This window comes from Pipistrellus kuhlii, unplaced genomic scaffold (genome assembly GCF_014108245.1).
Source record: "Pipistrellus kuhlii isolate mPipKuh1 unplaced genomic scaffold, mPipKuh1.p scaffold_m20_p_3, whole genome shotgun sequence".
In the NCBI taxonomy this organism is placed as follows: domain Eukaryota; kingdom Metazoa; phylum Chordata; class Mammalia; order Chiroptera; family Vespertilionidae; genus Pipistrellus; species Pipistrellus kuhlii.
In genome coordinates, this window is record NW_023425529.1 from 113196808 (window position 1) to 113219826 (window position 23019).

The 23019-nt window shown below is 43.8% G+C and overlaps 1 protein-coding gene across 7 annotated transcripts in view; it reads right to left on the bottom strand.

Moving 5' to 3' along the window:
• Positions 1 to 22028, bottom strand: part of DGKH (diacylglycerol kinase eta) — a 173043-nt gene extending 151015 nt beyond the window's left edge. For 3 of the 7 annotated variants that reach the window (XM_036454900.2, XM_036454898.2, XM_036454902.2), the window contains exons 1-2: positions 21777 to 22028; positions 14216 to 14419 (exon numbers count right to left, since the gene is read on the bottom strand). In XM_036454900.2, coding sequence (XP_036310793.1) covers positions 14216 to 14419; positions 21777 to 21836 — 264 coding nt within the window. In that variant the 5' untranslated portion in view covers positions 21837 to 22028. Of the gene's footprint in view, positions 1 to 14215; positions 14420 to 15038; positions 15127 to 21776 lie in introns of those variants that run through there. The other 4 variants (XM_036454901.2, XM_036454899.2, XM_036454905.2 and 1 more) reach the window with 4 other exon arrangements.
• Between the last annotated feature and the right edge of the window lie 991 nt (positions 22029 to 23019).

A 23019-nucleotide genomic window follows, 5' to 3' on the forward strand; every position in this document is an offset into this window, starting at 1 on the left:
AGATTCTGGAATATATTGCTAACAATTACTAGCATTTACTATCCACCATTGAGCTAATCCTCACAAGAGCCTTAAAACGGTGTACCTATGAGGAAACTAAAGCTTAGACAGATTCTGTGACTTAACCAATAAGAACTGGAACTGGGACTCATGAGTTATGTATGCACATTAGGGTTTCAGTTGTATGTTTTTCTTAAATTCCAAACCAGATCTATTTATTTCTCTGAGGAACTTTCGTTTTCAAGTTCTTAGTAAAATATTCTCTGTATTTCAATGATGAAGGAATACCAGCTATGCTTACATGATCTAGAATTTCCCCAGCAAAACCTATTATTAATGTATCTGTAATGAACATATAAAGTAATTAAAACTGTACACCTTCTTTTGGCAATCTTTTATTTTATTTCTTCTTCCTTTTCACTTGAATGACTACAGTTTACTTCCATGCAATGATTTTCTCTTCCACCCTTCCTCAGCTACTCACTTCCTCCAATCTGTCTCAAGAACTCATTCTTTACCCAATATAAATTCCAGAACTTGTTATTTTAATCTTTCCTTTATACCCACCCTCAATCTCCCTGTCCATTCTGATTCTGCCATTCTTAATCACAAGTCCCATAAACCTGGTTACCCCAGTTCTCCACTTACTGTATTTTTCGGACCATAAGACACACTTTTTTTCCCCCAGAAGTGGGGGGAAAAAGTCCCTGCGTCTTATGGTCCAAATATAGCCTACACATATACTTTTAAAAAAAAGTTTTTTTACTTGCCCGGCTCTGTGTGGTCTCTGTGTGCTTGCCCGGCTCTAAAATGGTTCTAAATGCTGCTGTTTACTTTACAGGGTTGATTACATGTGTTTATGACTGTGATGTTGGGTTTTAATGCACATAAAATATTTTAGGACACTATTTGTTTCAGAATCTTTTTTTCTTCATTTCCCTTCTCTAAAAACTGGTGCGTCTTATGGTCCGGAGCGTCTTATGGTCCAAAAAATACGGTACTCTGTGCCTTTACTCATGCCAGGATGACAGTGCTTATCTTAAACTGATGGTCACTCACTTCATGTGCTCTAAATCCACACATTATTTCTCTACTCTAGTCAGTTTTCCATTCTCTTATTCAAGTATTTCACACCTTTCCTTTACTCCTCAAGTTTCTACTATATTCTATGCTGATTTTTAGCTGATGACCCAGCTTCTTGTTCCACCAAGGGTCCTGAAAATCAGAGAACTTCCAAAAGCACCTACCTAACCTGCCTCTACTGCACCGACTAAACTGTCCCTCGCCCAGGAAGGACCAGCTCCTCCGAGGATCATCCTGCCTCCCATATTTAACAACATTGTTCCAGTAATTTTCCTTTATTTTCTGCATTATCTATTCTTCCTTCTCAATTGGATTATTGTCCTCATACCATAAGCATAGCTTTCTTTCTCTTTAAAAGAAAAAAATCATTTCACATTAAAAAATGTCCTTATTTGACCCCAGGTCCTTTTCTAGCTATTTCTCCATTTCTCGCCAAGAGTTTGTTTTAGATGTTTATTTTAGTTTAAAGATCAAACTAATTCTGGAACAACACTATTCCCTTTAATCTATATATATAAAAAGGCAATGACCATAATAATTGACGGCTCAACTGAACACCAGGAGTTACTCCTGCAGTCAGTGCTGGGTTGCCATCATGACCCAGCACTGACTGCTGCCACTGAGGGTGCGGCAACCCAGACCTGACTGCTGAGGATCAGGCCCACAGAGAGGCCTGGAGAGAGAAGCAGGGTCTGATCTGTAGCCTCCATGGCAGCTGTTGGTCAGTCCTTGCCTCTCTCTTTCTCTCTGGGCCTGGCCAGCAGTGCACCTCTCTTTCTCTCTGGGCCTCTGCAGGGGCTGCTGATTAGCCCCACCTCTCTGATCAGGCCCAGAGCCACTGGTTGGCATAGAAACCGACCAATCAAAAACAAATCTGGGTGAACTATGAGGAGCCAATGGCTGCCTAGGAGGCAGAGCTTTTGACACTGACGGGCATAGAAACTGACCAATCAGAATCTAATCTGGGTGAACTGTGAGGGAGAACCTAAGGTGGAGGCTGAGGAGGGTTTTAAGGCAGTTGGGGGTAAAATCAGGCTGGCAGGGGAAGGCAGTTTGGGGCAAGATCAGGCAGGCAGGGGAGGGACATTGGGTCTGAGATCAGGCCAGCAGGGGAGGGCAGTTAGGGGTGATCGGGCAGACAGGCAGAGAGGTTAGGGATTATTGAACAGGCAGGCAGGCAGAGGGGTTAGGGGCAATCAGGCAGGCAGGCAGAGGCAGTTAGGGGCAATCATTCACTCAAAATCATGCTCAGATGTTACCTTCTCAGGATGACTTTCTCCTTCCCAGCTTATTTTATTTACCTATAGCCCTTCTCACCTTTTACCATATTATGCATTTTAAATGTTTCTGCATTTATAAATTCTTCTTGCATGGAAATGTGAGCTACATGAAAGCAAAGGTTTTTGTCTATTTGGGTTTTTTAATAGCTCTATCCCTGGCACCTATGCTTGGAACACCATAACTATTTTTTGGGATGAACTGAAGAGCAACAAGGAGTAAAACAGAGAAGTAGACGGGTAGATGCATGGTACTGAGAGTGTTCCAGTTTGGAAGCAGATTCACAGGGGCTCACTATGCTTCACAAATTACTGATATATTATATATTCATCATTTTAAAGTGGCATATAACTTTGCTCAAATAATCCAACTCAAAATAGCATGCCTGCTCAGGGATACACCTTTGAATCCTTTCTTATCCAAATAAAAGTGAGATGGAGAAAGCTAGACCCCAAAAAACTGTCCTTTTCATTCCTTAGGTAGTTAAAAATAAACTTTACTCATATTTTTTCTTCAACTATGCCTTAATAGGCCAAATGGAAAATCACTTCATATAATTCATTTTAACACTTTTAAATATCATGACCTTTTAAAAATAGCATCTTACCTATAGAAGTGAAACTAACAGTTTTCTTTGAAAATCTGTATGAAGAGTTCAAAACCTATAAGGATTTCTTCTAAATCTGTACTAAACGTACACATTTAGTACACATTCTTGGAAACGTTCATTTTCAAGAATCTCAATATTTTCCTAACAGTCATTAAAATTAATATAAATTTCAGCTGAAATTTTTTATTCCAAAATTCACTTTCCAAACATATACTCTTAAACATGTCACACCAAAAAAAATGGGATTAAAAGGCAAAAGGGTATTATGAAACCTATAGCACTGGTGAGAGACATACTCAGAGATTTTAAAAATGAATAGAGGGCGGGGCAGGAAGAAGGAGAAAGGGAAGGGAGAGGAGAGGAGAAGGGGAATGAATTTAAGGGACAGGGGAGGGGAGAGACGAAGAGAAGTGAGGAGATTGCCTGCACACATCTGTGCTTCTATACTGTAAAGTTTTAAAATCCAGGAAGCCCACAGGACTACTAAAAGAAGGCATTTGGAACCCATCCATTGCATCCACTGTGCCAAGGAATAACAGTACAGTAGTTAGAAGTCCTGCTTCTGAGTTCCAGCCCTTTCATTTACTCAGGAGATAGTCAAACTTAGCTGCAATGTTATCATTTGTAAAATTCTGATAAATTCATGCCACTGTTGGATGAGATCATGTATATAAATCTGCTGTGTAAGCAATAAAATCTAAGTAGAAAGGTATTTTTAAATTTCTGACATAAATGCTTCAAGCTTATGTAAAAAGGATTTATCATATTGAACTAGAGGCCCGATGCACTCGGGAGGGTCTCTCAGCCTGGCCTGTGCCCTCTTGCAATCTGAGAGCTCTCGCTCCTTACGGCCCTTCTGCTCCTTACAGCTTGGCTTGCTGCTCCTTAGCGCTGCCTCCGAGGTGGGAGAGGCTCCCGCCACCACTGCTGCACTTGCAGCCCTGAGCCTGGCATCTGGCTGAGTGGCACTCCCCCTGTGGGAGCACACTGACCACCAGGGGGCAGCTCCTGCATTGAGCATCTGCCCTCTGGTGGTCAGTGAGCATCATAGTGACCAGCCATTCCTCCGTTCAGTCAAATTGCATGTTAGGCTTTTATTATATAGGATTATATTTCAGTGGTTTGAAAATGTCCTGGTATTTAAACAGCATGGTGAGATTAGAAAATCCATTTGAGGTTAACATGATAAAATTAATCTTATTTCCTTCGTATAAAACAAGAGCCTAGCAGCCATTTTGTTATCTTCATAACAAAAAGCACAGGGGAGGAAATTGTTACCATATATGTTCACTTGAAAAAATAAGCAGCAGTCTAAAATAGAAACAATGTACATTGACACTACATCTCATAAAGCAGTGAAATTAAGGCTATGATCAATAATGGTTACTGATAATGTTAAGCCACTTGTCCAAGTCAAAAATACAAATGTATATTCAAGTAACAAAATATTCACAGTGAAAAATACTGGGTCCCCAACAAGATGACACAAATTTGCCAAGGGAAAAATGTAATGTTCTAACATGTTATGGTCTTTTTTAAAGGTCTATTTTTAGACTAAAGCAAACTCTCTTTAATTAAAACCTTCGCTTATAAACACATTTCCTGAGTAAGTAAAGCCTAACAAATCCAATATGAGGGAAGCACTGTCCCCTGGAAACAGAGAGGAGCCGGGAGTCGTTTACAATGGCAGCTGCATAGCTTCATTGAACCTTTGATCAACTCCCACCACGACAGCAAACACGCAGCCTTACACTGAGTGAAAGCTTTCTAAACTTAGATACTTCCGAATAATGCACCTTAAGTTATATGTAAAGGTTTAATAAGTTATTTATAACGTCTCTTATCTTTAATATTAGGATATCATGCTTAACCGGATAATCAAAATGGAAAGAAAGCTGTTATACCATATATTACTGTAGCAAGACTCAAACTTTCCAGTCTATATTTAGTTCACATTAAAATGGGAGCAAAGACGCAAACCAAGCTAAAAATAAAACGTTCTACGAAGATGAGATTTTTTAAATGGATTGAAATCTAGCTTTATTTGGTCCCTAAAATGTTGATGGTATTTGGCAGCACCTTAACTGCACCATGCTCTGCAAACCTAATTTCCCGTCATCTAGAAAAGGGGTCAGCAAACTGCCTCGCATAAGCCAAACCAATGGGTCGTATCCTTCTGGCACCTAATTTTGTAGTCACGAGCTAAGAAGGTTTTTACATATTTAAATGGCTTTAAAAAAAATTTCTTAACCCATAAAAATGTTTCAAATTCAAATTTCAGTGTCCTTAAAGTTTTGTTGGAATGCAGCCCCACTTACTGAAGTACAGTCTATGGTTGCTATGACAACAGTAGAGCTGAGTAGATTTGACAAAGACTCTCTGGCCCACAAAGTTACAAATATTTGCTATGTGGCCTCCATAGAAAAAGTTAGCCAACTTCTGCCCTAGATGAATGTTACTCTTATTTTTCAAGACATCTTCAAGCTCATCACCTTTCAAAATGTGAATGTTCCGCCGAAACCGGTTTGGCTCAGTGGACAGAGCATCGGCCTGCGAATGAAGGGTCCCAGGTTCGATTCCAGTCAAGTGCATGTACCTTGGTTGCAGGCACATCCCCAGTGGGGGTTGTGCAGGAGGCAGCTGATCAATATTTCTCTCTTATCGATGTTTCTAACTCTCTGTCCCTTTCCCTTTTTCTCTGTAAAAAAATCAATAACATGTTTTTTTAAAAACACAAAACAAAATGTAAACTTTCCTACTTGCTTCTCATTATCATACTGCATTTCTGAACAATAAACCTTTCACTATTACTTTATTTCCATTTCTTAACCATCTTCTGGCCATGTCTTGCTTTCTCATCCTCTTGGGACCATTACCCAACCCAATGATTCCACCCAGAACTGTGGGTTTAAGTTTTAAATAATTCCTAACCTATGCTGTTTCTGTTTCAAATGCTGGATGTGAACCATCAGACTCACTAATGGACTGCCACCTACCATTTATTTGAAAAACTCTGAGCAAGTTTCCTCTATTCCATTTTTATGATATGATAAAAGATAATGTTTTAGTTGCACAAACTACATCTCAGAAGGCAGGGAAAAATACAAATCAATATTTCCAAATACTACTTCATCATAAAAAATACAAGAGTTTGTTCATACATCCTTCAAGTTAATTTAAAATTGAGGCACTAGCCGGGACCGGTTCGGCTCAGTGGATAGAGCGTAGGCCTGCGGACTGAAAGGTCCCGGGTTCGATTCCGGGCAAGGGCATGTACCTTGGTTGTGGGCACATCCCCAGTAGGGGGTGTGCAAAAGGCAGCTGATCGATGATTCTCTCTCATCGATGTTTCTAACTCTCTATCTCTCTCTCTTCCTCTCTGTGAAAAATCAATAAAATCTATAAAATTGAGGCACTAATGGAAGTGGTGATTATTCTTTTCCTATTTTTACATTTTTTTACTTTGAGAGTACATTTATTAAAGCTGGGGACAGTGAAACAAGGAAGGGCCTAGGATAGAAGCAACAGGATAGAGCCTGGGCTGGGCTGCGGTGGCTCCTGAGAACGTTCTGGGAAAGACGTGACCAAGGCAGGGCTGCTGTAACTCACTGGGGAGTCAGAGAAAAGGGGGCCTTCGGGGTAGGTTCAGGGAGTTAGTCCAGGACCAGCTGCCACTGCCCATTGCTCCCCTGTTTACAAGTCTTGTGGGTCCCTTAGAGTTAAGGAGAGCATGCCTGTGGGGAAAGAAGAGGGAGAAGAGCATGCCAATTGCCCTTTCCTTAGTGGGCTTAACAAGATGCCTTAATGGGTGTATAATATTGCAAAGTTCTGACAAGCTTTCCAGTGTTTGGGTAAGTTTTACCTAAATTTAGATTCATTTATGGATATTCAAAATTAACTGTGTGAAGACATATAAGTGTAAAAAAAAAAAGAGAGAGACCTTAATAAATCCAATTAGGAGGCATTTTTGATACATGACATGAGTCAATGTCATTGAGATGGTTCCCATCCTATATAATAAAAGCCAAATATGCTAAGTGTCCGGTCGTCTGTTCAACCAAACAAAATGTAATATGCTAATGATATGTTAAGGTCGCTCAACCACTCGCTATGATGTGCCCTGACCACCAGGGGGCAGACCTTCCAAACGGTAGGTAGCTTGCTATTGGGGTCTGGCAGATCAAGACTGAGTGATGGGCCAGGCACACTTTGGAGCCCTCCCACAGACCCTCCCCAGCTGGCCAACCCCCCACATCCCTCCCTGGCCCTGACTGTGCACTGGTGGAATCCCTCGACCTGGCTGGCGCCCACTCAGAATCTGGATCCCTCGGGGAATGTCGGAGAGCCGGCTTCAGCTCAACAGAGGAACAACCAGTTGCTATGATGTACACTGACCACCAGGGGGCAGACATTCAACTCAAGAGGTCAGTGTGCTCCCTAGTGGTCAGTGCACTGCCACAGGGGAGCGCTGTTCAGCCAGAAGCCAGGCTCACTGCTGGCAAGTGCAATGGCAGTGGCAGGAGCCTCTCTCCCCTCTGCAGCAGCACTAAGGATATCCCACAAGGGCTCCCGGACTATGAGAGGGTACAGGCCGGGTTGAGGGACAACACCGCCCCCCCCCAACCCCAGTGCACAAATTTTCATGCACCGGGCCTCTGATTTGTTTATATTTTGCTTCTGATGGGTGAATAATCCTAGTCCATAAACCCAACCAAGGTTCCTCCAGCCAGTCCCTACAAGATGAAAGGCTACCGTATTCATAGGTGAACAAAAGCATACAAAACCTCCTTCACATTCATGATCAAAATCAAGGTGGTCTGAGTTTGTATCAGCGTTGTTTCAAAATGTCTCCTTCTCAGGAAATACCTGTGAAATCCTCTACAATCATAAATCAAAATGTAAAATCAACCACCTCAGGACAAGATTAAGACTTTAGGAATAACAACCAAGAGTAAAGAGAAGGGGAAAGAGATGGCAGGTTACAGCTCCCTTTGGCTTCTCCACATCAGCACTATCTCCACTTTTGTATAAAACTGCTTTTCTTTCCTTTGGGGAAACACAGGCAGCCATAAAACGATCTGGTGTTTAGCGACTGGGTACCTAGGTGAGATTACTAAAATTCCACTAAGCTGATATAAAGGAAGGAGTCAAATGAGAAACAGAAAAAGATAATAGTAGAAAGGTCACCAAAGACAAAGAAACCAGAGAAAAAGTGGGAAATGGAGAAATATATAATATGGAGATGTAAGAAGGGCACTAGAAAGTACATAAGCCTAAGAGAGGTGGGGTTGGGATGGGAGGAGGGTCGGTAATAAAAACACACAAACAAAAGGGACATATGTAGTACTTTCAACAATAAAGATAATTTTTTTTAAGTACATGAAGATTTTATTAAACCAAACTAATTTTAAAAGCATGTCTGTCTACCCTGTGGACCAAAGTGTCTCAGGTTCAATTCTGGGTCAAAGGCACATACCTGGGCTGTAGGTTGATCCCCAGCCCTGGTCAGGGCAGGTGGGGGAGGCAACTGATCAATGTATCTCTCTCACATTAACGTTTCTATCTCTCCCCCCCCCTTTCTTCCTCCCCACTTTTTTCTATTCCCTCTTAAAAAAAAAAAAAAAAAGGGAAAAATATTCTCAAGTGAGGATTAAAAAAATAAAAATTTAAAAAACATGCCAATCTTAATTCCTTAATTCGTTGCTTAAAAAGTCATCATATCCACTGTGTGTGTGTGTGTGTGTGTGTGTGTGTGTAGCGGGGGGGGGGGGCGGGGGGGGGACACGACACACAAAAAACACCTTGAGATTAGTGTTGTCCTAAAATAACCCCTATTATTTTCCACAGAGAACTGGTTAATTAAATGATGATATACCATCATTGGGTCGAACCATATGAAGTTTCCCATTTTCAACCAATTTTTCCAGCTTTATTGAGATACAAGTGACAAATGAAATTGTACATTCTTAAAGTATACAATGTGGTAATTTGATAGACATATACACCGTGAAATATTACAACTAAGTTAATTAACACATCCATCACCTCACCTAGTTACCTTTCAAGATATATTCTTGGGGAAGCGGCCCATTGTCTCCAGGAGCAGAGAGGTGTGGGCCAGGACCGGGAAGGCTGGAGGCCTGGAGCTCTGGCAAAGGTCAGAGCTATGCGCCCACTGTGTAGTGGAGACAATGGTAGCTGAAGCAAGTTCCACCTTTTCTAAAAAATATATTTTATTGATTTTTTTTTTTTTTACAGAGAGGAAGAGAGAGGGATAGAGAATTAAAAACATCGATGAGAAACATCAATGAGAAACATCGATGAGAAACATCAACTGCGCCAGTTGGAATGGGAAGTTCTCCTTCAACCTGCATATTCTCCTGATATTGCCCCTTCCGATTACCATTTGTTTCGTTCTTTGCAAAACTTTCTTCTTGGAAAAAAATTTAATAATGAAGAATGCCTCAAAAATGCATTGACCGAATTTTTTGCATCAAAATCACAAGAATTTTACAACAGAGGGATTAAAATGCTTCCTGAGCGTTGGGCACAAGTAGTAGAAAACAACAGCAACTATATTGTTGATTAAATTTTGTTGTATTGTTTAAATAAATTCGATTTTAAAAAGTATTAGAAAAAGACATTATTACTAGACCTAATATTTAACATCATCTGTTCATTACCTTTGCAATCTGATCCTTTGTATTTAAGTAAAATATTGAAAGTTTCTTCTATTTGTTTTCTTTAAATTGGGTTGTTTATATTTCCTGTTATTCCTGTAATCATTTTAGTAGTTCAAGCTAACAAAATGGAATACTTTGCCATCATTAAAAAAAAATGATTCTCTCATCACTATGTTTCTCTCTCTCCCTCTTTCTTTCTCTGTGAAATCCATAAAAACATAATTTTTAAAAAAGGAAATGATCTCTATATTATATCTTCAAACAAACAAGACGTAGTATGTGTATCAAATGCTCCCATGAGTATTTTTAAAAGAAATATGGGTATGTGCATAAAAATTTTCTAGAACCACACCAAAAAAAAAAAAAAAAAAAAAAAAAGCCCTCTGAGACAGAGGCTAGAAGTTCTGGGGTGAGAAGAAGACTACTTTCCACTGGGTATCCTCCGGTCATCACATAACCTCTCCCACTCTGGACACTTTTTAAATGCCACATTACACTGTTTCTTCACTGACATTCAAATTATTTAAAACATTAGCCAGTATTTACATCAGAAAAACACTTCTAATAAGGTAATTACTAAACGTTAATGGCCTTTTCTTACTCCAAACCCAAACTAGATACCAAATAGCTTTATGACCCTAAGGATCTTAATGGCAACTCAGGTAAGTACTATGTTTTAATAATAATATCCATACAAATAAAGCATTATATGTACATATATAATATGTACAGTTACTCACTTAAGAATTTTTTTATCTCTACCTGTAATTCACTCTGCTGTAGGCCCTCTGTACATCTATACATAAATGCTTTATAAAGAGCATATATATGCAAACATATATAAGCCTAGGTATATGTGCATATGGTAGGTTAAGGTGACCAGACGACCCGATTTTTAACAATTTGTCCCGCATCCCGCATCCCAAATTGGGACTTTTTTAAAACGTCGTGGGAAGTGGGACAAAATGTTAAAAATCGGGACTGTCCCACCAAAAGCGGGACGACTGGTCCCCTTAGCCATAGGTATATGTACATGTACCACACACACCATCCCAGGCTGTTACTCAACCAGGGTCAAAGATGCAACTAGTAATCACAACCTGTCAGACCCATTGGTCTTTTGGTCTATCTTCAGGATGTAGGCAAGAATTGCTACTGCTGTCTTAAAAACCATTAGGCCTTGGGCTAATCCTGAGCCTCATCTCCAGGATCTCCCAATCTTACATGTCTGTGGAGGGGATCAATCTAATGTCTGTCTTTTTCTAAAGATCTTTTCCCTTAACTATGATATTATCTGGATCATAATTAAAGACTGGGAACCAATATTAAATTTAGCAGTTCTCATTCTATGAATGCCCTCACTGCCCTCACTCATTTCCCTGAGAATCAGTAAATGTGCTGGAAAAAATGTAACTTATGAGATTTGTAGCATATATGAACAGTCTGGATTGGGGAATGGGTAAGGCAGAAAGGCTGAGGCTTAGGACCTTATCTCAGGTGTTTGTATATAAGGCAGTTTTAGGACCTTATCTCAGGTGTTTATATATGAAAATGCTGATTAACTTATATGTTAATCAAACAAAACCTCATTCACATTCATTTTCAGCTAGAATGCAGAATTTCTGAAATTACATAGATTTTGGGATATTTAAAGAACATTTCATTTAATGATCACTAATGATCTATATTCACAACAAATGCATGTGCTCAATATTTTTATCAGAAAAATTAAATAAAAAACTTAACAATGTGCTTTGTAAAATTTAGTTTCAATAAACATGCTTTACTCCAAACCATAAGGAATATAGAATTTAAATAATGCAATCTTAGTTATCACTATGAGTTTGTGAAATCTACAAATTTTAGTGGTACTTCCAATAAATTTGTTGTTTGACTTTACTCACTTCAAATTAGAGCCATCTCTAAAGTTTCTTTCACACTGTATAAATTTACTGAATAATCTAGATATAAATATGCAAGGAATTTTAATCATTAATATAAATATATAAAACATATTCTTTTTTAAAAACCTGCCATTTTTCCCATTATTAACAATTTAAGAACTTCTTTAAAAATTAAAAAATTAAAGTTTCAAATGATAAAGGAACTCTTAGGAAAGTTCCATCTTGTTTAGCTTTAATCTTCTAAAAACATCTTAAACCCCACATTCTTAATTTATCACCAGTGATATAAAATGCAAGTGTTACTATTAAGAGGAATTACAAAAGGTGCTCTTAAACATGACTAAAGCAATCCTTTACTTTTTATTAACTGCCATGTTAACATTTGTTGTGTGCTTACACTTATTTTAGAAAAAAAGGAGGTAAACTAATAAAACATTAGTTCATAGGCACAAAATAAAAGTTAGATATTCATATAGGGTTTTACTGACCTTAGAAAACAAATTTTCATAAAAATATAGAATAAATTAACTTTTGCAAATTTATTTTTAAAGAACACAGATCCAATGATTTTATTAAATTTAAAATTTATATTAAATTTATAAAGCTCATTTTTCAAATTTCTCACTAAAATTTTCCACTGAAAACAAACTTTCCATGTGATTAATCAAAACTAGAATCTCTATATATATTAGAATCTATCCCCCCCACTGGCCAACCCTGATCAGCCCAAATCAGATCTGGGCAAGATGGCCCTGATCAGCCCTATCATCGGCCAGGCTGAGAGATCTCACCTGTGCACAAATTCCTGTACTGTGCCTCTCATCCTATGTAATAAAAGGGTAATATGCAAATAGATCAAACTGCAGAACAACCGAACAACCAACCAAAGCGTAATATGCTAATAATATGCTATAGCTGCTCAACTGCTTGCTATGATGTGCACTGACCACTAGGGGGCAGATGCTCTGACCAGTAGGTTAGCTTGCTGCTGGGGGTTGAAAAACGCTGCCCTAGGGGGATGTCAGAAATCCAGTTTCAGCCCAATCCCGCATGCCACTCCCCTTGGGAGGGCGCCAGAGGCAGGGCTCATGGCTGGTGAGCGCTGCTATGGCAGCACAAGCCTCTCCTGATCGGAACTGATTGGGTGGGAACCCGCAGCAGGCACAGGGGGGCCAGAATGAGCAGGAGCAGCAGGTAGGAGCTGCAAGTGGCATTGGACTGAGTTTCAGCCCAATCCCTGCAAGCTACCCTGAGGTACCCCACCTATACCAAATTCATGCACTGGGCTTCTAGAATATATATATATATATATATATATATATATATATATATATATATATACATATATATATACACATACACACACACACACACACATATATATATATGGCTAATATGCTAAGTGTCCCTCCGCCTGGTCGCTATGACACACACAGACCACCAGGGGACAGTCGCTCAATGCAGGAGCTGCAGAGCTACAGTGACTTGGCAGTGGCAGTTCTTGGGTGACCCACCCTGTAAACAGAGAGGAGAGAGCCCAATTCCTCATGGAGCTGTGCAATTCCACTTTCGGCAGTGGGTTATGTTGTTGCTGGGGTACTGTCACCCTGAATCTGGTTTACTGCACACTTGCGTTTGTGTCCCACACCCAGTACAACAGCAACTTTACAGTGTCCTCTTGCACTCTGGGACCCCTCAAGGGATGTCAGAGAGCCGGTTTGCACTCGATCCCTGCAGGCCAGGCCAAGAGGAATCCTGCTCACTCTGCAGCCGCCCTTTGAGCCCAAGCAGTGCCCTAGATGCAGCTGGCCAGAGAAGGACCACAGGAGGTTGGCTCCAGGGCGTATCCAGCCCTCTTGCCCAGTCCCGCCCCACCAGCCACCTTCTAATTAATTTCCTTTCAATGTGCACGAATCCATGCACCGAGTTACTATGTATATAAATAACCATTCATTGAGTCCTAAGCATTAGTTATGTATATGTTCACGATCAAATTAAAGCTCTCAACCATGAGCTCTCACAGATCAATAGTACCTGCTACATAAAAGAGTAACATGCTAACCTCCATGTAATACAAAGAGCTTACCCTTCATTATTAAAAAATAGCCATGTGGTATGTTGGTAAAATTTGAACTATGCACTTAGCAGGAAACTACCAGGAGAAAAATCTGGCCTGCAGCTGGGCATGGAGATAGCTGGGTGCGTCGTCTACTAGTGTTGTCGCTGGCCTTCTTCCAAACCACAGCAGAAGGCAAAGGGGCTGCCGCATCACCTGCCCTCTCAGAGCGGGTCAGGCCAGGGGCAGGTAGCTTCCCCCTGAAGACGAGGCCCCGCAGCCATGGTTCCTTGGCCTGCTTTCCTCTTACTGAGCAACACACACACTCTACCAAACTTTTGCTAGGCAGGGAGGGCAAACAAGGAAACATTTAAGTTCCCTGCTGGGAACTCTCAACAAGCGCCTCTGCTTTTTCCCACGCTCTCGCCAGCCGAAGCTCCGTCTCCTGCATCTCAGGCCCCAGCTCTCCCGAGCAGCCCACCTCACCTCGGCGGCCGGAGGAATCCTTCCAGCTGCGCCCCGTCCACCCCGCGGCCCCGCCCCTGGGCTCCCGGCGCCCCGGGCGCCTCTCCTCCCCTCCCCGCCCCGGCGGCCGCCTCACCTTGGTCCGGAGCTGCCCCGAGGTGGACACCTTGCGGATCAGTTTCTGAGGCCCCTCCTGCTCCGCTTCGCTGTCGGACGAATCCTCTGCGGGCCCCGCCGAGGCGGCAGCGGGGGTGGCCGCGGCGCTGGGCCCGGCAGCCGTGCCGCCCGTGGCCCCCGGGGGAGGGTGCTGGCCGCCGGCCCCGGCCATCCTCTCCGGCTCCTGCGGGGACAGCACCGCCCGGTCAGTGGGTGGGCGCCCGGCCGCCGCCCTCTCCCGCCCCCACCGGCCTCGCGAACAGGGTCCACGGGGCCAGGTGCCCCCCTCCCACTTACCCCCCTCCCCAGTCCACCCCCGGGCGTCCCGGGATGGACAGGCGCCCTGACCCAGGATCCGCGCAGCGCGGGCAGAGGCTGCGAGTGGCAGCGGGAACCGGGCAACCTCCCACTTCCCCGGGGTCCGGAGTCCCCGGGAGGGACGCGAGCGCCGCGAGGACAAGAAACCTCAGCAGACACAGACACACACACAGACACACACACACACACAGACACACACACACACACATACATACACACACACACACAGAAACACCAAGGCCCGGCAGCGGCGATGCTCCTTCCCCGGCTCACGGGCAGCATAAGCACGAGTGGCCCCTGGAGAAGAAAGGGAACCTAGATTCCTCCGACTCCCCGTCCCTGGGGTGCACCCTGCCACCTCCGGGACTCGGAATCCACACACACACACACACACACACACCCGCCGGAGACGGAGGGCCCCTCCGCCCCAGGGGCAGGGACTGCCCGGCCCGCACCACCGCCCGCAGCGTCCCGCTGAGCCGCACCTCTCCCGCCGCAGCCGCCGGCGGGCCCCGTCCTTCCTTCCGCGCTCCCGACCCACCGCGGCGCTCAGTCTGCGGCCCACCCCCGCTCCCATCCGGTGCGCACGGAAGAGAAGGGCATGTTCCGGGAGGGTCCACTCCGCACCGGGAAGTTTTCGGTTCAGAGAGAGCGATCCCCTTGGCTAACAGGAAGCCGGGAAGGACGCGGAGAGCGCGCAGGAACAAGAGCGGACACGCAGCCCGAGAGGAAAGAATGTACAAGAACGGTCCTAGCCCAAGCGCTCCCCTCCACTGCCAGTTAGAAAACAATGCACTGGGGCCCTGTGAATGCCGGGGCCGAGCACAAAACAGTGGAAGTCCTGGGAGGGCCACTCCCTAGCCCGAACCAGCGCAGGAGGAAATGGGATCAACAGGCTGCAGCCACCGCTCAGAGCTCAAAACTGGTCTGGAGCGCACACAGGGGAACAGCAGCCTCGGGGCGGGTCGTGCACGCACAGCTCCAAAGCACCGGTGCAGGTGTGGGAGGCTGGCAGCTCTTGGGGAGAAAATACAAAAACTACAGATTCCTCTTGTCATCCACAAAAATTCCAAATTGGTGTTAGCTAAATTTTAAAGTCCAGGGGGGGTTGGGGGTGGGGGGAGTTCCCTGCCAGACTGTGGATTCCCTTAGCACTTCAGTAAAAGCAACCTAAGGTGTTCTTGGGCCTTCAGTACCCATTGGTATTTTTTCAGTTGACATGGCCTATTTTTTCAGCTGATACATCCTTTAATGGTAGTCCAAACTAGGATTCTATTGGGTTTTTTTTAGTTGTAATATTACTCTCAATATTTGATTGCTGTGTCAAAAAACTAACAGTTCTAATAGTTTTTAAGAAACACATTATAGATGAAATTTATTAAACTTCAAAATGTGCTGGTTTGTTCCAATCTTCAAAGACAGGAGATTGCTGACATGTAATATGAACTGATAGAGGCTACCTCTCCAGCTTCAATTGTCCTCTTTAGTCAGGGAAGGAGTTGGGCAAAATACACTTTGAGACCTTATGAAGGTAAATATGTAATTCTGTATCAACAAAGAACATTACTGTAAACGGAATTCTTTAGGAGAAAAATAATAAAAATAATGGCCTTTATCCCAGCCTAACTTTTGCTCGCTGCTAAGTCCAATGATTCCTAGTAAATGGTCTTTTGAAAGAATAAACCTATTTCAAACCTTTTAATGTAAAGAAATAGAGGCCCACAATCATAAGGTGGGACCAAAGTCAAAAATTATGATTGCTATTCTAATGTCATAGTCACATTACCACACTATATAACAAAAGTTAATCTATTATGTTTCTAGTCATACTTTAAGATTTCAAGTTTTATATAGTAACCTTTTTCCAGAATACAGCCATAGAGAAAGTGATTAAACTGAAAGACAACTGTTTAAGGCCCATGCCTATTCATTCTGTGATCTTAAGAAGAAAACTGAATACACTTCTCCCTGATTCAAATAGTTATAGCTTAAAGATACTTATAGTTTTCAACCAGGCCAGCCTGGCTCAGCGGCTGAACATCAACCTATGAACCATGAGGTCAGGGTTCGAATCCCAGTCAGGGCACACACCCGGGTTGTGGATTTGATCTCCAGTGGGGGGTCATGCAGGAGGCAATTGATCAATGATTCTGTCATCAATAACGTTTTTATCTCTCTCTCTCTCCCTCTGAAATCTATATAAAAAACTATTTTTAAGTAGGTTCAAGTGCAAGCGCTGGATAATTAATACCTTAAAGTAAAGATATTCATAACTTCATGAAAATGTAGCCTCAGTTATCCCTGCCCTTCAAAAACTCCTATAACAAGTTCTAAAACTTGGTTGTGACTTTGAAAGCACAGCCAGCCTTTGCCTGCTCATGCTAATAAATGATCCCTGCTCTCCAATTTCCCCAGCACATAGAATGCTGAGTGGTAATAATGTGTAGGATGGAATGTCACTTTATTTCCACAAAAGGCATCTTATGAAAAAAAACATCTTTTCTTCAATCATTTCTACTGAAGAGAATGTTTCAAGTAATCCTTAATTTAAGGTACCTGACCCACTAGCTTCTCAGGTCTTATCTGTAAATTAGAATTTTCCAGAATAAATACTCAATCTGTATATTGTATATTTGCCATGCACTCCACTTCCCTTAAAATATAACAGCAATGTTAAGAGCTCAATATTTTCAACCATTTTAATAATAGCTCAAAATAGCAACTGAAATAAATTTCAAATATGTGGTATATTACATTACTTCTTTAATTAACAAGACTTCTTTGACTTTTTTCCTCAGTGTTTTCAGATTTTCAAACAATTTCTTAGACGTATCTTACATATTTCTTTTATTGTTGCTACTTTGAAATCTCTGGAATATAACATACCACAAACACAATATTAAAAATTTGGACATAAGCTATGTAGACACTGCATTCAGGATGAAATGGAAATAAAAACTACCACTAAATTGGGTTTCTACTGATAGGGCTTCCTGTCCTATTAAAAAAAAAAAAAAAGCTATTATACTGAATGTATATAAGAAACAGCCAATTCTCATGTCCTTACCAACTTTATGAATATTAGTATATTATAATTTATAAATATTTTGAATTATACTGTTGATGGCTACTTAAAACCAAAGAGGTTTAATATATTTTTGGGGTTTTTAAGTCCTGTATGTTTTATAGCTTTATCTTAAATATTGTATCATAAACATGGAGAAGTCTACATTTATATCTTGAAGAACCCAAGTAGGCACTTTAAAAACAGTCATGTTTTAGGACTCCCACTCCTAACCAATGGGAATCAAGCAGAGAACACTGAGGGTTGCACAAGCATAGGCCTGCTTCATCCAAACTTCAGAACTACTTCTGTAATATGCTGTTACATATTTAGAATTTGGCATTCAAAGCTTTAGTAAAAGTTGCCTTAGTTATTACCTGAATAAAAAGAGATTGACATTAATTGTGACATCAACGGCACGTACATATGGCCAGCCTGCACCTTAGGTAAAAACCTTTCTTCATCTAGATCTAATGCAAACATATACTTATAACCTCTCATTTAAATTTTGGCCCTTTTTCCTTTGAAACTCTTCCCTCCTAATTTTCTGTTAGCTCTGAATATCAGAGCCTATGAAACTAGATATAAAAGTCATTTGGAAATAAAAACAAATTTTATTAAATGTATCCTAGTATCACTTTATTGTCTAAGAACTACTTTGCAAATACTCCCACGGTTTTTAACATTTGCCTATTATTTGATTAAGGGTTGTTTAGCTAACTACTTTGTACCTACCTATTCCCGTCACCAAAATGTTTTTCAATTGATTACATTCTGAAGCTAGCATTAAAGAAAATACAGATACCTGAATGTTAACATTTCTTTTAGGCCCACTGTCCAAGCTGGAGTAATCGTATAGCTAGCAATTTACTTACATGTCCTCACTTAACTAAATAAATTTCACCCTCAAATACAAGAATGTCATTAAGTCCTACATCTGCCTCTCAGCTCCAGTCATAGAACATTTCAAGCAAGAAGTGATGTTCTCTTTACTATTACTCAGCATCAATTCCTATGGTTATTTACTCTTCTGTGAAAGGTTCCATGTAGAATCATAACATTATGTTTCAGATTCCATCAAAAGAAGAATGACAGTAAATCCTTACATGTATATTGTTATATGCAGTATGGGATAATGCAACAGGAACTATGTAATATGAACATTGCCTGTTTGATATTGGATATACTATTTCAATATTATCAAAACTGTATGTTTTTCATAAGCATAAATGCATATGCTTTTATAATAAAGAATTAAAGACATCTATATTTGAATTCTAAAAGCAAATCCTACATAATAAAACCCTCATATGCAAATTGACCAAACGGTGGAATGACCAGTGGCTATGGCACACACCTACCACCAGGGGGCAAACGCTCAATGTGCTCCCTGCCAAGGGCCATTTGTATATTTATAACTTCTCAGGGGGAGCACCGCTTAGCCAGAAGCAGGGTAAGGACTGGCAAGTGCAGCAGCGGTGGCAGGAGCCTCTCCCGTCTCCGTGGCAGTGCTAAGGAGCTGCGAGCCGAGCAGTAAGAAGCAGGCCTAGGCCAGCAGTCGGACATCCCCCAAGGGGTCCCGGACTGTGAGAAAGTGCAGGCTGGGCAGGGATTCCCCACCACGGGGAAGGTCGTGCACGGGGCCTCTCGTTTTAAAATAACTGTGAAATGGGTCCAAGACAAAGTAAATTATTTTTAACCCAACATTTTTGAGGGTTCACAGTTGGGCTTCAGGAAATCTGCAATTCCCCTAAAGTTTTATTTAAAAGTTTACATGTATGTTGCATAGGAACATTTTTGGGTAAAACAGAGTCAATGGCTTCGATTGGATTCTTAAGAATCATTGATTTACCCTTTCAAAGTTCAAGTAAAGTTCAGGAATACCTGATTTTGATGACTTTTGTATCCCTTCAAAACATATTTATATTAAACTGATGTTTCTTCTTAGCTCTGAATAACTCAAATAATTAACATTTAAATATGCTACTCTTTCCTCCCCCCAAAAAATTATCCCTCCTTTTTCCTTACATATGTCACTTTTCAATAATTTGGATAATTGATCTTTTTTAACACATTAAATGAGAATTCCCTTTATTAGTTCTTAGATTTAGTAGTCATAGATGAATGGCCTGTTTCAAATAAAATCACTTTGTCAAAAGTATCATTTTTAAGCCACATACCCGAGATCTCTGAAGATGCTTTTTGGCCTATCTGAATGTAAACCAGGGTCTGGTCCTGCCAAGGCAACTGTAGTGGGACTCAAAATTCAATAAACTTAGGAGCTTTTTATACAGCAACATAATCTTTAAGTTGGTAATTTTGTAGGGTCCGAATTATAAATATACAAATGGCCCTTGGCAGAAAAAAGGTTCCCTAACCCCTGATGTAAACCATAAACACATATGAAACAAAACACTGTTTAGTTAAGACGTATACTCTGTGAGGATTTAAGGACCTGTGACTATGTTGTTAACTGCTATATCCAACAGTCCTGGAACACGGTAAGTGCTGGATAAAATATCTGCTGAATAAATAAAAGGCCTTCAGCGTTTAAAGAAAATAAATTTAACTTTTAAGGAGAGTCCTGCAATCTGGATAAAGTGTCACAATTCACTCACACATTTGTGTTAGGGCTTGAGTTTTAAGAGCTAATATATGAGCATTACATTTTTGTCATTTTTGAGATGTAAAACAAACAAACAATCAAAAAGTTTCTCTGTATAATTCTAGACACCAAAGTAGATCTGGCATCAGCACCTGAAAGTAAAATAAATACAACTGAGTAATTTTTCATTGGGATGGGTGATGGCTTAAAATATCCAAGTTCAAAAAGGACTTCATATAGGAGATTTTAAAAACAAAAAACAAAACCAGGTCAGTCCCTGAGTTTAGTTCTTAGTGATCTTTGGTTTAAACTTCAAAACTAAATGGTATGTTTAATTTCGAGAACAATTTGATCTCCAGTGATAATCACAATAGAATCTGAGCAGATGGGCAACCTAACAACACGTTCAAATTGACAAAAGCAAAGACAGCTGCAGATACAGAAGGCTCAGAGTCCAAGGACACTCACGAAAGGTCGGAAAGCAGGATCGTACTGAGGACAAAGGCGCAGGAAGTGTACGTATATTCTTCGAAAAGAAAAGGGAGAACCATGCCTGGCACCTGAACCTAGAAGCTCTCAGCAGGTAGAGGGGGCAGCCAGAGCGGACACGCGGAGTCCCTGGGAAAAGAGCAACGATGCGTTGAAAACAACCACACGGTCGAGGTCAGAAATTTTGGAAGAGGCTTTTCCAATAGGTTCAAGAATTCAGCTAAGATGGGAGTAGGCAGGGGATGGAGAGCCAAAACTCAATGCTAGGATCAAGGCAGCCCACAGAGGTTTGCAGAGCTCGGAGTGAGACGGGGATGTCGGGATGGGATCCCTGGAGGGTGGTGAGGTGGTTCTGACTGTCTCGGTGGGAAGAAAGAAGGAAGTTGAAGGAGTTAGAGGGAGGGAACCCCCCCACCTCGGCCCGTCTCCTCCTCCTCATCCACCCTCACACACAGGACACACGCATACACTACTTTCCGTCCCTAAAATTACCCAACCTCCGCGTTGCATGCGCACCGAAATCGAGGTTAGCTTCCCGCTTCACCCCGGACAAAACCCTTGAACCCCAGGAGAGCCCGGGGCGCTAGCGGCCGCAGCGGGCGGAGGCGTGGCCCGGGCTGCCCGCTGCCAGAGCCGCCCGCGCGCCCGGCCCGGGGACCTGCCGCCCAGGTGCCGCCGGGCGCGGCCTCGGGAGCGGAGCCCGGTCCCCGCGCCCGCACGCCGATCCCAGAGCCCGGGCTCCGGCTCTCCGCCTCCTCCCTGCCCTCTCCGCTCTGAAACCAACTTCCAAAGTTGAGAAACGGACGGACGGGGCGCGGAGATGATCCTCCCAGGGCCGAGGTCAGCGGCGGCCCCTCGGGCAGGACCCCGGGCGGCGGGACAAAGGCGCTCCGGGCGGCGCGCGAGGAGGAGCCGGGGCGGCGGAGGAAGCGCGGCCCCGGCTGGGGAGCAGCTGGGGACCTCATCCTGGGCCATTTCCTGAGCGGAACCCGGCCCGGGAGGGGGAGGGCGGGGTGGGGAGAGGAGGAGGAGGAGGAGGAGGGTGGGCGCGGGCGCGGTACCCACCGGTTCCTCGCAGGCCGGGCTGCCGGCGCCGGGCGCGGGGCGCACGTGCTGCGGCTCCATCGCGCCGGCCCGCGCCCGCCGCCGCCGGGGCCGCTGGATGCGCTTCCCCCGCCGCAGGCTTCCCGGCCGCCGCCGCCGCCGCCGCCGCCGCCCCGGCTCCCGCCGGGGGCCAGCCACCGGCCCTCCCGCCGTCTCCGGCTTCCGCCGCGCTGCGCTCGGCCACCCCCGCCCCGGTCCCTTCCTCCTCCTCCTCCTCCTCCTCCTGCTCCTCCAGCTCCTCCTGCTCCGGGATCCAGCGCCGCGCGATCCGCTCCCCGCGGTGGCCGCCGCCGCCGCCTCCCACGGCCGCCGAATCCGCCCCTCGCTCCTGCCCCCGCCCCCCGCTCCCTCCCCTTTTCCTCCCCGCTTCCCGCCCCTTCCCCGGCCGCCCCCTCCTCCCGGCCGGCCGCCCAGGGCGCACGTGACCCCCCCTGTCAGGCCTTATAAGGCACAGAAGCGAAAGCGGCCCCGGTGGTCACGGGCACCGGGTGCCCACGGGAGGCCTCCCCCCACACCCACCCTGGGACCCGGTAGCGGGGAGCCCGGGCCGGGCCGGCCGGCGCGCGGGCGATGGGAGCGCGGGGGTCCGGAGCCCCTCCGGGCGCCCCTGCGCACCGCTTCCTCCCGCCCGCTCCCCGCGGCCGCCAACTCCCCCACGCCGGCTGCTGGCCCGCGCCACAGGCACCTCCTCGCCTCCGGGCGCCGAAGCTCGGGCGAAATCACACCGGACAGGACCCGACCAACCGACACCGAGCAGTAGAGAAAACGCGCTCAGGGCCGCTCTGGAGCCGGCTGCGCCAGGGCGAGGTTATTCATCGTGACGTTAAAAAGATTGCAGATCGGTTAGTGTCTGCAAGTGGGGTGAAGCTTCAGCTTCTTTTTGAATTCATTTTGTATCATGAACGGTTTCCTGAAAAGAAAACCCGCTCAGGAGTCGATCTGCCTTCCAATTCTGAGCACTGCATGCAGGCTAGAGAGAGAGGGGCTGGCTCCCAGGGTAGGCTCAATAGGTGGAAATCACCTTTCCCCGCCCTTTGAAAGCGTGACAATAGCTTTTCCGATCATCTCTCTGGTATCTAAGTCTGTTTGGTTATTTCCTCTCCTGGACTTTCAAGGCCCTTTCCATCATTATCTTCCCACGGCCCCTAATCATGTCAAAAATTAATCACATTTTAAAAACAAATAGAAAACACTTAGTTGAAAC